Source organism: Drosophila novamexicana, unplaced genomic scaffold (assembly GCF_003285875.2).
Source record: "Drosophila novamexicana strain 15010-1031.04,08,12 unplaced genomic scaffold, DnovRS2.1 tig00001222-arrow-arrow-pilon, whole genome shotgun sequence".
Taxonomy (NCBI): Eukaryota; Metazoa; Arthropoda; class Insecta; order Diptera; family Drosophilidae; genus Drosophila; species Drosophila novamexicana.
In genome coordinates, this window is record NW_020824845.1 from 912,546 (window position 1) to 926,779 (window position 14,234).

The window sequence follows — 14,234 nt, forward strand, 5'->3', positions numbered from 1 at the left end:
TTGTAAGTTGATGTGGAAGAAGGGAATCTAATAAACGTGTACTTTACAGCGGTACCTTCAAAACCAGGAGCGCCAGAACCTACTGACTGGACTGCCAATAAAGCAGAGCTCTCATGGAATGAACCAGCTAGCGATGGTGGATCACCCATTACTGGATATATTATTGAAATTAAAGACAAGTACAGTCCACTATGGGATAAGGCTTTGGAAACCGACTCTCCTGCACCAGTCGCTACTGTCAATGGTCTTATTGAAGGAAATGAATACCAGTTCCGAGTAATTGCCCTAAACAAGGGCGGCCAATCCGAGCCCTCTGAGGCGAGCAAGACATTTATTGCAAAGCCGCGCTACCTGGCTCCCAAAATAGACCGAAGAAACCTACGCGACGTAACGATATCGGCAGGAACCGCTCTAAAGTTAGATGCAGTTATTACGGGCGAACCGGCACCAAAGGTGGAATGGAAATTCTCGAATTACCTATTGCAATCTGGAAAGAACACTACAATCGAAACACCTGACTACTACACCAAACTAGTAATTCGACCAACTCAGCGAGGTGACTCCGGAGAATATTTAGTAACAGCAACAAACAGCTCGGGCAAAGACAGTGTGCTTATCAACGTCAACATTACCGATAAGCCAACGCCACCTAATGGACCGCTTCAAATATCTGATGTGCATAAGGAAGGATGTCATCTGAAATGGAAGCGACCTAACGATGATGGAGGCACCCCAATTGAGTACTTCCAAATCGATAAGTTAGATCCCGAAACTGGATGTTGGCTACCATGCGGCCGATCAACGGAGCCTCAGGCTGACATTACGGGTCTTACGCCCGGCAATGAATATAAATTTAGAGTGTCAGCTGTTAATGCAGAAGGCGAATCAGCTCCGTTAGTTGGCGAGGAATCGATAATTGCCAAAAATCCGTTCGACGAACCAGGTAAACCGGAAAATCTAAGGGCAACTGATTGGGATAAGGATCACATCGATTTGGCATGGACACCTCCACTCAACGATGGTGGATCTCCTATAACTGGTTATCTTGTTGAAAAGAAAGACAAATATGGACAGTGGGAGAAGGCACTGGAAGTTCCAGCAAATCAATGCAAAGCTACTGTTCCTGATCTAACTGAAGGTGAAGCCTACGAGTTCCGCGTTAGCGCTATTAATGCCGCTGGTCCAGGTGAGCCATCTGATGCAACGGCTCCAATTGTAGCAAAATCACGCAATAAGCCCCCAGTTATTGATCGCTCCAATCTAATCGAAGTCCGTATCAAGGCTGGACAAGCATTTACATTTGATTGCAAGGTCTCTGGAGAACCAGCACCAAAAACTAAATGGCTACTTAAAAGGAAAGAGGTATATTCGAAAGATAATCTCAAGGTTACCCATGTCGATTACAATACCAAGCTGAAAGTTACAAATGCGACACGCTCTGATTCTGGTCTCTATACAGTGCATGCTGAAAACTATAACGGTGAAGACAGTGCTGACGTTAAGGTAACTGTTATTGATAAGCCATCACCTCCGAATGGCCCACTTAAGGTGGAGGATGTTCATGCAGAAGGATGCACGCTCAACTGGAATCTACCGGACGATGATGGCGGTCAGCCTATTGAAAACTATGTTGTTGAAAAAATGGATGAAGCAACTGGCCGCTGGGTACCAGCCGGGGAGACAGATGGACCAGTCACCAGCCTCAAAGTAAAGGGCTTAACGCCAGGGCATAAATATAAGTTTAGAGTACGTGCCAAGAATCGTCAGGGCACATCAGATCCACTTACCACACCTCACGCGACTGAAGCTAAAAACCCATACGACGAGCCTACCAAACCAGGTACACCATCAATTAAAGATTTTGACAAAGATTTTGTTGACTTAGAATGGGCAAGGCCTGAAAGCGATGGTGGATCCCCAATAAGCGGTTACATAATTGAAAAGCGTGATAAATACTCACCAAATTGGGAACCGTGCGCAGAGATCGATGGCGATGTAACCAGCGGACATGTGCCTGACTTGATTGAAGGTGTTAAATATGAATTCCGTGTAAGGGCTGTGAACAAAGCTGGCCCGGGTGTTCCTAGCGATGCAACTGAACCTCATGTTGCGCGTGCAAAGAACGTGGCACCAAAGATTGATAGGAATTTCATGTTAGACATTAAAACTCGAGCTGGAAACGTATTTGAATTCGATGTACCAGTTAGTGGAGAGCCAATTCCATGCAAGGAATGGACTCATGAAGATAACATGGTTATAAATACAGATCGTGTGAAAATTTCAAATTACGAAGATCGTACAAAATTACGAATTATCGATGCTAAACGAGCAGATACGGGATTGTACACTTTGGTTGCTCGTAATATTAATGGCATTGATAAGCATACTGTGAAAGTGACAGTCTTAGATGTACCAACTGCACCTGAAGGTCCACTACGTGGCGATGAAGTCACCAAAAACTCTATGACGTTACGGTGGCGACCACCCAAAGATGATGGCGGTTCCGAGATAACTCATTATGTAGTTGAGAAAATGGATAATGAAGCAATGCGCTGGGTACCAGTTGGCGAATGTGCTGGCACTGAGGTACGTGCTGACAATCTCATTGAAAACCATGATTATAACTTTAGAGTGCGTGCTGTAAACAAGCAAGGACAGTCTCAACCATTGACTACTTCCCAAGCCATTACGGCTAAGGACCCATACTCGCATCCGGATAAGCCAGGTCAACCACAAGCTGCTGATTGGGGTAAAGACTTTGTGGACTTGGAATGGGCCGCACCGAAACGTGATGGTGGCGCACCAATTACTTCATATATTGTGGAAAAGAGACCCAAATTCGGGCAATGGGAGCGGGCTGCTGTGGTACCCGGCGATGAGCGAAAGGCCCATATACCCGATCTAACTGATGGCGGGGAGTATGAGTTCCGGGTAATCGCTGTAAATCGTGGTGGACAGAGCGATCCATCCGATCCTTCTGGTACTATTGTCTGCAAGCCTCGTTTCCTGGCTCCATTCTTCGACAAGTCGCTATTAGATGACATAACTGTACATGCTGGCAAGCGGCTGGGTTGGACGCTTCCAATAGAAGCTTCTCCTCGACCCACCATCAAATGGCTATTCAATGGCAAAGAAATTGAGCCAAGTACCCGAATTGAGTCAAATCTTTTCCAAAATGAGCTGACCTTTGAAATACCATCGGCACTTCGAACAGATGAGGGTCGCTACACATTAATACTAAAAAACGAGCACGGCTCATTTGATGCATTGGCACATGCAACCGTTCTCGATCGGCCATCACCTCCAAAGGGTCCACTGGACATATCAAAAATCACAAGGGATGGCTGCCATTTGGCATGGCATGTTCCAGACGATGATGGCGGCTCACCAATATTGCATTACATTATTGAAAAAATGGATTTGTCTAGAGGTACATGGTCAGATGCTGGCATGAGTACACATCCTGTCCATGATGTGATAAGACTTGTACATCGCAAAGAATATTTATTCCGTGTTAAGGCGGTCAACGCAATTGGCGAATCCGAGCCATTGGAAGCTTCCAAGAGTATAATTGCTAAAAATGAGTTTGATGAGCCCGATGCACCAGGTAAACCAATTGTCACCGATTGGGATCGCGATCATGTTGATCTACAATGGGCCGCGCCAAAATCGGATGGTGGTGCACCTCTAAGCGAATATATTATACAAAAGAAGGAAAAGGGCAGCCCATATTGGGTGAATGTTGTACATGTACCACCAAACAAAACAGCAGCAACCGTTCCGGATCTCGTCGAGGGGCAAGAATATGAGTTTAGAGTAATTGCCGTTAATCAAGCTGGCCAGTCAGAGCCATCTGAGCCATCCGAAATGATAATGGCTAAGCCACGCTTTTTGGCGCCGAAGATCATAACACCACTGCATGAAGTGCGTATTAAGGCTGGACTTATATTCCACATCGATATCGATTTCATTGGCGAACCAGCGCCAGAAGCGATTTGGACTCACAAATTCAATCCATTAAAGTCGAATGAAAGATCGACCATTACCACAATAGGACACCACACGGTAGTCCATACAGTCAATTGTCTACGCTCCGATTCTGGTATTTATCATTTGCTATTACGTAATGATTCTGGCATAGACGAGGGTAGCTTCGAACTAATTGTTCTGGATCGTCCCGGTCCACCAGATGGCCCATTAGAGTATGAAGAAATAACTGCTAACTCTGTTACTATATCTTGGAAGCCACCAAAGGATAATGGAGGCTCTGAAATATCAGCATATGTCATTGAGAAACGCGACTTAACACATGGAGGAGGTTGGGTGCCAGCCGTTTCCTTTGTTAACGCAAAGTATAACCATGCGGTTGTCCCAAGACTTCTAGAGGGTACAAAATACGAATTTCGAGTAATGGCTGAAAACTTGCAGGGACGTTCCGATCCACTAACATCGGAGCAACCTGTTGTTGCTAAAAACCAATACACCGTACCTGGAGCACCCGGAAAACCAGAATTATCTGACAGCGATAAGGATCATATTACTATTAAATGGAAACAGCCCATCAGCAATGGGGGCTCACCAATACTTGGCTACGATATTGAGCGACGCGATGTCAATACTGGTCGATGGATTAAAATCAATGGTGAACCTGTACCAACAACCGAATATAGAGATGATAGAGTATCACCAAATCATCAATATCAATACAGGGTGTCTGCTGTTAATGCAGCAGGAAACAGCAAGCCTTCAGAGCCATCTAGCACATTCAATGCTCGGCCAATGCGAGAGAAGCCAAGACTCTATCTGGATGGCTTGGTTGGCAGACGTATTAAGGTTCGTGCTGGGGAGCCCGTCAATGTTAATATACCAATATCTGGTGCACCAACGCCAACGATCGAATGGAAGCGTGGCGATGTGAAGTTGCCGGAATCGAAAAACGTCTCATATGATACGAATTCGGAGCGAACCATTTTCCGCATTGACGATTCTACCAGACAGGACTCTGGGTTATATAAAATTACAGCAACTAACGAATTTGGCAAAGACTCTGCCGATATCGATGTAGTTGTTGTTGACAAGCCGACGCCACCTGAAGGTCCATTAACCTACACTGAGACTGCTCCTGATCACATTTCATTGCAATGGAGTCTACCAAAAGATGATGGCGGTAGCGAGATAACTGGCTATATTATTGAATTTACCGAGTTCGGTGTTGATGACTGGAAGCCCGTGCCTGGCTACTGTCCGAAAACTAATTACACTGTAAAAGGACTTACCGAAGGCAAAAAGTATGTGTTCCGTGTTAGGGCTGAAAACATATATGGTGTTTCTGATGCTTTGGAAGGGAAGCCTGTGGTAGCAAAGTCACCATTTGACCCGCCAGGTGCGCCCTCACAGCCGCAAGTCGTGGCCTATACGCCCAGCTCAGCATCTTTGGAATGGCATCCACCAGACTATTGCGGTGGCAAGCCGATTTCCGGATATATTGTGGAAAGAAGAGAGCGCGGTGGCGAATGGATTAAATGTAATAACTATCCAACACCGAACACCAGCTATACAGTACCCGACTTGCGTGAAGGTGCCCGATATGAATTCCGCGTAATAGCGGTCAATGAGGCTGGCCCAGGTAGCCCATCCAAGCCATCGGAACCTATGACCGCTGAACTGCAGCGCTATCGTCCCGACCCACCCGAACCACCAAAGCCAGATCGTATCACAAAGGATAGTGTCACATTATCCTGGCGGCCACCGCGAAACGATGGCAAATCCAAAATCAAAGGATATTACTTTGAAATGCGCCCCAAAAATTCGAAAGATTGGAAACCTGTTAATGACATACCAATTCATTCAACTGTGTTCAGAGTACCGGATTTAAAGGAAGGCGAAGAATATTCGTTCCGAGTCATTGCTGAAAATGATGTGGGCCGCTCAGATCCTTCGAAGCCGTCACAGCCCATTACGATCGAAGAGCAACCAAATAAACCACACATGGATCTAGGAGGTGTTCGCGATATTATTTGCCGGGCAGGCGATGACTTTAGCATTCATGTACCATACGTGGCTTTCCCAAAACCCACTGCATCATGGTACTCAAATGATACTGTGTTGGATGATGACCAACGTGTGCACCAACACTTAACTGATGAAGCTGCTTCGTTTGTGGTAAAGAATTCGAAGCGTTCAGACTCAGGGCAATATCGTTTGCAACTTAAGAATCCATCAGGCTTCGATACGGCTACCATAAACGTAAAGGTTTTGGATCGACCTGGTCCACCAACTAATTTACGGGCTGATGAATTTGCGGGTGATTCTTTGACATTGTATTGGAACCCTCCAAGAGATGATGGTGGTTCCCCCGTTCAAAATTACATTATTGAGAAAAAAGAAGCGCGATCCTCTACGTGGACCAAAGTAAGCAGTTATTGTACGGTACCATTTGTGCGTATACGTAATCTTTCAATTGGTAAAGAGTATGATTTCCGCGTTATTGCCGAGAATAAATACGGCCATTCGGATCCAGCGAATACTTCCGAACCCATTAGAGCAAGACATCCATTTGACGTACCAAATGCACCTGGAATACCGCGTGGCATTGACTCTACAGAGGACAGCATAACCATTGCCTGGTCTAAGCCCAAGCATGATGGTGGATCGCCAATTACAGGATACATAATTGAGAAACGCCTGTTGAGCGAAGACAAATGGACCAAGGCCATTCATGCCCTCTGCCCAGATCTGACTTGTAAGATACCCAACATGATTGAGAATGCTGAATATGAATTCAGAGTGGCTGCTGTCAATGCAGCGGGTCAATCGCCTTTCAGTGCGTCAAGCGATTTAATTTATTGTCGCCGGCCACCACATGCTCCCAAGATAACATCTGACTTATCAATCCGCGATATGACTGTTATTGCCGGAGAAGAGTTCCATATTACAGTGCCATACCATGCGAATCCTCGACCGGTACCGTCTTGGAATATCAATGGCATCGAAGTGTCTCCCGATGAGCGCATCCGATTTGATACTGATGATTATAGCTCCGTATATCACAATAAATGCGCCAAACGCTCTGAATCTGGATCGTATACAATTACTTTGGCAAACAGCAAAGGCTCTGACACGGCATCATGTCATGTGACTGTTGTCGACAGACCTGGCCCACCACAAGGTCCATTAAATGCCTATGATATTACTCCAGATACTTGCACACTCGCCTGGAAGACTCCACTCGACGATGGAGGCTCACCAATCACAAACTATGTTGTGGAGAAATTGGACACCAGTGGAACATGGGTGAAGGTTAGTAGTTTCGTTCGAAATACCCACTATGATGTTATGGGTCTGGAGCCTAATCATAAATACCATTTCCGCGTTCGAGCTGAGAATCAATATGGATTATCAGATCCGCTCGAAATACCGGAACCCATTACAGCCAAACATCAGTTCACTGTTCCCGATGAGCCTGGCCAGCCCAAGGTAATTGATTGGGACTCTGGCAATGTTACATTGATATGGACTCGGCCTGCAACTGATGGCGGCTCTCGCATTCAAGGTTACCAAATTGAATACCGGGACATTGTTAATGACTCCTCGTGGAATACGTATGAGTACTTAATAAAAGACACAAAATATCAATTGTACAACCTAACGAATGGTAGCGAGTACGAATTCCGAATTAAAGCGAAGAATGCTGCCGGCTTCAGTAAGCCATCGCCACCATCCTTAAGATTCAAACTGAAGGGCAAATTTAATGTACCCGCGCCACCAGGCACTCCGCAAGTAACGAAAGTGGGCAAGAATTATGTCGACCTCAATTGGGAGAAGCCAATCAGCGATGGCGGATCCCGTATCACGGGTTACATAATCGAACGTAGAGATATTGGCGGTGCTGTGTGGGTAAAATGTAATGATTACAACGTTTTAGATACCGAATTCACTGTCATCAACCTTATCGAAATGGGCGATTATGAATTCCGCATTTTTGCCATTAATGCTGCAGGGCGGTCAGAGCCAAGTCTATGCACAATGCCTATCAAAGTATGCGAAGTTTTGGGCGGCGAAAAACCAGATTGGATATCGCGATTGCAGGACAGAATAGCACCTTCTGGCAAAGATTTTACATTGCAATGTGCTGCCTCGGGGAAACCAAGCCCCACAGCAAGATGGCTAAGGAACGGAAAGGAGATACAGATGCAACCTGGAGGCCGATTTACATGTGATAGTAAAGAAGGTGTTTTTAGGCTACACATATCAAATGTACAATCCGGCGATGATGGTGACTACACTTGCGAGGCAATTAACTCACTTGGATTTGTGCATACGTCTGGATATCTTAAAGTAGGCTCCCCGCCGATAATAAACAGATGCCCGAGTGAGTTGTATCTACCAGAGGGCGATAATACAAAGATCAAGATCTACTATTCGGGCGACCAGCCACTTTCTGTGAAGATAACTAAAAACAACGAGCTTATCTCCGATGTGGCTGATGAATCACATTTCAAATATACTATCTTTGATGATTATATTGTTATATTTATACGTGATATTGTTAAAAGTGACGCTGGCAACTACCAAATCGAGCTCAGCAATGATTCTGGAAGTGCCACAGGACATTTTGATGCACGTATTACTGGCCTGCCATCGGCACCCGTTGGGCCTATGGGAATTTCGCACATTAATAAGCACTCGTGCACCTTGGCTTGGCGGCCACCAGCTTACGATGGTGGCCTTAGGATAACACATTATGTGGTCGAACGTAAAGATATAACGTCTCCACACTGGATAACTGTGTCAAGCTCTTGCAAGGATACATCGTTTAATGTGCAGGGCCTACTTGAGAACCAAGAGTATATATTCCGCGTAATGGCAGTAAATGAGAACGGCATTGGGTCACCATTAGAAGGCTTGAATCCAATTCGTGCCAAGGCACCAATCGATCCGCCCTCACCGCCGGGCATTCCAGAAATCACAGAGATTGGCGGAGACTTTGTCCATTTGGAATGGGCTAAGCCAGAATCGGATGGTGGTGCACATATTCAAGGCTATTGGGTTGACAAACGTGAAGTTGGCAGCGATACCTGGCAACGGGTTAACCCCATCATTAGCGCTGCCAACCAAATTAACTGCCATAATCTGATTGAAGGGCGTCAGTACGAATTCCGCGTTTTCGCCCAGAACATCGCTGGCTTATCGAAGGAATCAACCGCTTCTCAGGTGGTTAAGATTGTAGATCCTAAGGCGGCAACGGCTCCAATTATTGTTAAGCCTCTACGCGATGCAAATTGCATACAAAACCACAACGCACAGTTTACATGCACAATTACTGGCGTTCCGCGACCAACTATTACCTGGTATAAGGGAGCGCGTGAGATAACAAGCGGAGCTCGCTATCACATCTACTCTGAGGGCGACAATCATTTCCTCAACATTAACGATGTGTTTGGAGAGGACGCTGATGAATATGTTTGCCGTGCTGTTAACAAAGCTGGCGCCAAGTCAACTCGTGCAGCTCTTGCCATTATGAGTAAGTATTTGGGTTTAACGATTCACTCTGATATTTTAACCCACATTTTTCGTCCGGTTTCCCGGCAATAATAGCTGAGTCGATTTATAAGTACGAGAACTTCCAATGATCGATAGCTTGCCTCGTTTCCATAAAATCAATAACGAGAAAGTTGGGATATCTTCGGCATTCCGAAGTCATAATACCCATGTGGAGCTAATAAATCCTGAGTTTTGTGAAAATATCTTGAAAAATATACTGTGCCATTGAAATATTCATTTTTTGACCGATATAGATAGATAGATATATTTATATATACATAGTCAAGCAAATCAGTCAGTCAGTCGCTCAGAACAAACAGTTTTATGTATAGAGATAATTAAATTCTTGTAATGATTTAATGGCATTTACATTTTACAGCTGCACCAAAGTTGAACGTCCCACCACGATTCAGAGACACTGCATACTTTGATAAGGGTGAAAATGTTGTGATTAAAATACCCTTCACTGGTTTCCCTAAGCCACGCATACACTGGGTCAGAGAAGGTGAAAATATCGAATCTGGCGGTCACTACAATGTTGAGGTAAAGGAGCGACATGCCGTGTTGACTATTCGTGATGGGTCGCGTTTAGACTCCGGCCCATATCGAATCACAGCGGAGAACGAACTGGGCTCGGATACAGCTATAATCCAAGTTCAAATAAGTGATAGACCAGATCCGCCACGCTTCCCGTTGGTCGAAAGTATTGGAACAGATTCGTTGTCCCTGAGCTGGAAGGCTCCCATCTGGGATGGCGGCAGCGATATTACAAATTACTATGTTGAGCGCCGTGAGCATCCGCTTTCTTCATGGATACGTGTAGGCAACACGCGTTTCACATCAATGGCTGTTACTGGTTTGACGCCAGGCAAGGAATATGACTTCCGAGTTTTCGCCGATAATGTCTACGGCCGCTCTGATGCATCAGACATAAGCACATTGATCAAAACAAAGGAATCGATCAAGAAAAAGCCAGTCGAGCGTAAGTGGGAATTGGATGAGAGTGGTAAAAGGATACGTGGCAAGGCCGACGGCCCAATTAAAGATTACGATTCATATGTATTTGACATATACTCGAAATTTGTGCCACAGCCTGTTGAAATTTCGCACGATAGCGTTTACAATAGATACGATATTCTTGAGGAGATCGGCAATGGAGCGTTCGGAGTTGTACACAGATGTCGGGAGCGTAACACTGGAAATATATTCGCTGCCAAATTTATACCTGTATCGCATGCTGTTGAAAAAGACCTGATTCGGCGTGAGATCGACATTATGAATCAGTTACATCACCAAAAACTAATAAACCTACACGATGCGTTTGAAGACGATGACGAAATGGTCCTCATACTAGAATTGTGAGTATATCTACATATTTATCTCTATCTATTTTCTAAGCATATAATGATAAATATACTTGCAAATGTGTGTTTATCTTTTTTTTTTCTTTCACAATATTTAGCTTATCTGGTGGAGAACTATTTGAGCGCATTACGGCTGAGGGTTACGTGATGACTGAAGCGGAAGTTATTAATTACATGCGGCAAATCTGCGAAGGCATCCGGCATATGCATGAGAAAAATATTATCCACTTGGATATTAAGCCAGAAAATATAATGTGCCAGACTCGCACCAGTACTAACGTCAAACTCATTGATTTCGGTTTGGCCACACGGTTGGATCCAAACGAGGTGGTCAAAATCACAACTGGCACAGCCGAATTTGCAGCTCCCGAAATTGTCAACCGAGAACCAGTTGGATTTTATACGGATATGTGGGCAACGGGAGTGCTGGCCTATGTTCTGTAAGTGGATTCATATTTTAATAATACTATATATATATATATAAATAATAAAATAACTATTAAAAACAATTTCCATTTCATATATAGCTTAAGTGGACTTTCGCCATTCGCTGGAGACAACGATGTACAGACACTTAAGAATGTTAAAGCCTGTGATTGGGATTTCGATTTGGAAGCTTTCAAGCACATTTCCGATGAGGGTAAAGATTTTATACGCAAACTTCTTATTGCCAGCAAAGAGAAACGAATGACTGCCCACGAATGCCTTTTGCATCCATGGTTAACGGGAGACCATAGAGAGCTCAACCAAAAGATTGCTCGCGATCGCTATCTAGCATACCGCGAGAAACTGAGAAAGAAGTACGAGGACTTTGGAAAATATCTACTGCCGATTGGTCGCTTGTCTGAGTATTCATCACTGCGAAAACTTCTAATGGAAAAATATAAAATGCATGATGCCGTGTTCGATCGTCGACAAGCTGCTCCACGATTTGTCATTCGGCCGTCATCGCAGTTCTGCTATGAAGGCCAAAGCGTTAAATTCTATTGCCGATGCATTGCGATCGCCACACCCACACTTACTTGGTCACACAATAATATTGAACTGAGACAGAGCGTTAAGTTCATGAAACGGTATGCTGGAGACGACTATTACTTTATTATTAATCGAGTGAAACTTGATGATCGTGGTGAATATATAATACGAGCCGAAAACCACTATGGTTCCAGAGAAGAAGTTGTTTTCCTCAATGTACATCCACTGCCAAAAGAACAACCAAGATATCGAACCGAATCAACACCTGTTCGCCGGCGTGAACCCTTGCCTTACACATTCTGGCAGGAGGAATCCGAGTCGGCGCCCAGTTTTACATTCCTACTACGTCCACGCGTCATGCAAGCCCGTGACACATGTAAGCTTCTCTGTTGTCTAAGTGGCAAGCCAGTTCCCACTGTTAAATGGTACAAGGACGGTCGTGAGCTGAATAAATATGAGTACGCTATGACCCACTCAGACGGTGTTGTCACAATGGAAATAATTGATTGCAAGCCCTCAGACTCTGGCAAATACACCTGCAAGGCAACAAATTGTCATGGAACAGATGAGACATCGTGCGTCGTAATTGTTGAAGGTAATTTTAATAAACTCACAAGTGAAATTCGAAGTTTTTGAATAGTACACCCAACTAGTACACAAGCAGAATAGACTTATTTTGTACTCAGATATATGTATGTCTGTAAATATGTATGTCAAATAGGCCCATACATATATATGGCACTGTTCAAGCATATAAGCATACTTTTTATACCATGAACCCATTAAAAATGGGTACAAGGGTATATTGTATTTGTGCAAAATCCAAATGTATTAACAGGCAGAAGGAAGCATCTCCGACCACATTAAGTATATATATTCTTGATCAGCATCAATAGCCGAGTCGATTTAGCCATGTCCGTCTGTCTGTCCGTCCGTCCGTATGTATGTATGAAGGCAAGGATCTCAGAACCTATAAGAGCTAGAGACTTGAAATTTTAGATGTAGATGCTCCCAGCTCCCGCGCAGATCGAGTTTGTTTCCGATAATCGATAACTTACTCCGTTTCCAAGCAATCGATAAAAATCGATATCGATATCCTGTTTTTTGGGAAATTTTGGTAAATAATAAGAGCTAGAGTCACCAAACTTGACATATAGCTTCTAAAATAGAATATATATATGCATTTGATGTTGGAAGAAGAGGGTTCAGGGTATCTCCTAGTCGGGAGTTCCCGACTAGAACCTCTTACTTGTTTTACATACATTTTCTGTTTACATTCATTTATTCTGTATACTGGATGGTCGTATAGCATTCCAGCACTCGTAGAATATACAAAAGTGCATATACAAACTTTTTGAATTTATCTATGAGAAATACTTTTTTTTTCACATATAAACTCCGTTATTCACAACATGATAACTATCTGCAGGAGAATGGGTTACGCCTGAGCAGGCAGAACTTGCACACAACTTCCTTTACTCAGGAGGTAATTTTTTAATAATAAACTCAACTAAACTTACTTTTAAGCATGCATCTCGTATACAATATGTTTGGGTAGTATTTTAACTGAATTGACATTATCCTGAATGGCATCTCAACCTCCTCTACTACTTATAACAAAAATTAATAATATAAATTGTTCCTGAAAAATCCTTTTCGAAACAAACTCAAAAATTGTCTGTAGTTGATTTTTAAAGATAGCCAAAATTTGATTGAATAGGCTTGCATGTATTCTACATTTGATAAATGTATTGTATATGTGATGTATGTATGCAATTCCACTATACCCAACAAGTTACTAAGCATGCATAAGTATTGAATTGAAGTTAAAGTTGAACGAGCGGTATCCTGAATGACGTCCCCTTATCCCAAAAAAATACATAATAAACATTATATTGTTAGATTTTCTTGCTTAAAACCTTATATATAACATACATATATATAATACATATCTCAATTCATATTTCCCGCAATAGATCGCAAGTATATAGAGCAGCACTTCAAGCCAACACCACCCCCGATTATAACAACCCGCCAGTTTACATCATCAGCTACTTCCAGCAACTCGCAGCAGACATCAAGCACTAGAACGACATCGGATGGCAAGGTAAATGAAAGCTAAGCTTTTTAATATTTTTGAATTCGATCAGTAATCGGACGCAATTTTTCAGACTGTCATCACCAATTCAAGTTCCTCAACACAGAATAGCATTTCAAGCAAAAAGAAATATGCGGCTAGTAGCTTACAGGCACCCGGCAGCCCATCACGATCTCGTAGTGCCACCAAAGAGCTGATACGTACGTACCTTAAGTTAGCAAGATAAAATAGATATAATAATATGCATTTTATTA

At 43.6% G+C, this 14,234-nt stretch overlaps 1 protein-coding gene across 15 annotated transcripts in view; it reads left to right on the forward strand.

Annotated features, from left to right (window-relative positions):
* The window catches only part of LOC115766769 (twitchin), a 52,446-nt gene that overhangs the window by 36,482 nt on the left and 1,730 nt on the right, over positions 1-14,234 (forward strand). For 14 of the 15 annotated variants that reach the window (XM_030710767.1, XM_030710765.1, XM_030710768.1 and 11 more), the window contains 7 exons: positions 50-9,523; positions 9,923-10,901; positions 11,006-11,347; positions 11,435-12,477; positions 13,312-13,368; positions 13,859-13,989; positions 14,054-14,180. In XM_030710767.1, the coding sequence (XP_030566627.1) occupies positions 50-9,523; positions 9,923-10,901; positions 11,006-11,347; positions 11,435-12,477; positions 13,312-13,368; positions 13,859-13,989; positions 14,054-14,180 (12,153 nt within the window). The remainder of the gene's footprint in view (positions 1-49; positions 9,524-9,922; positions 10,902-11,005; positions 11,348-11,434; positions 12,478-13,311; positions 13,369-13,858; positions 13,990-14,053; positions 14,181-14,234) is intronic. The other variant, XM_030710769.1, reaches the window with a different exon arrangement.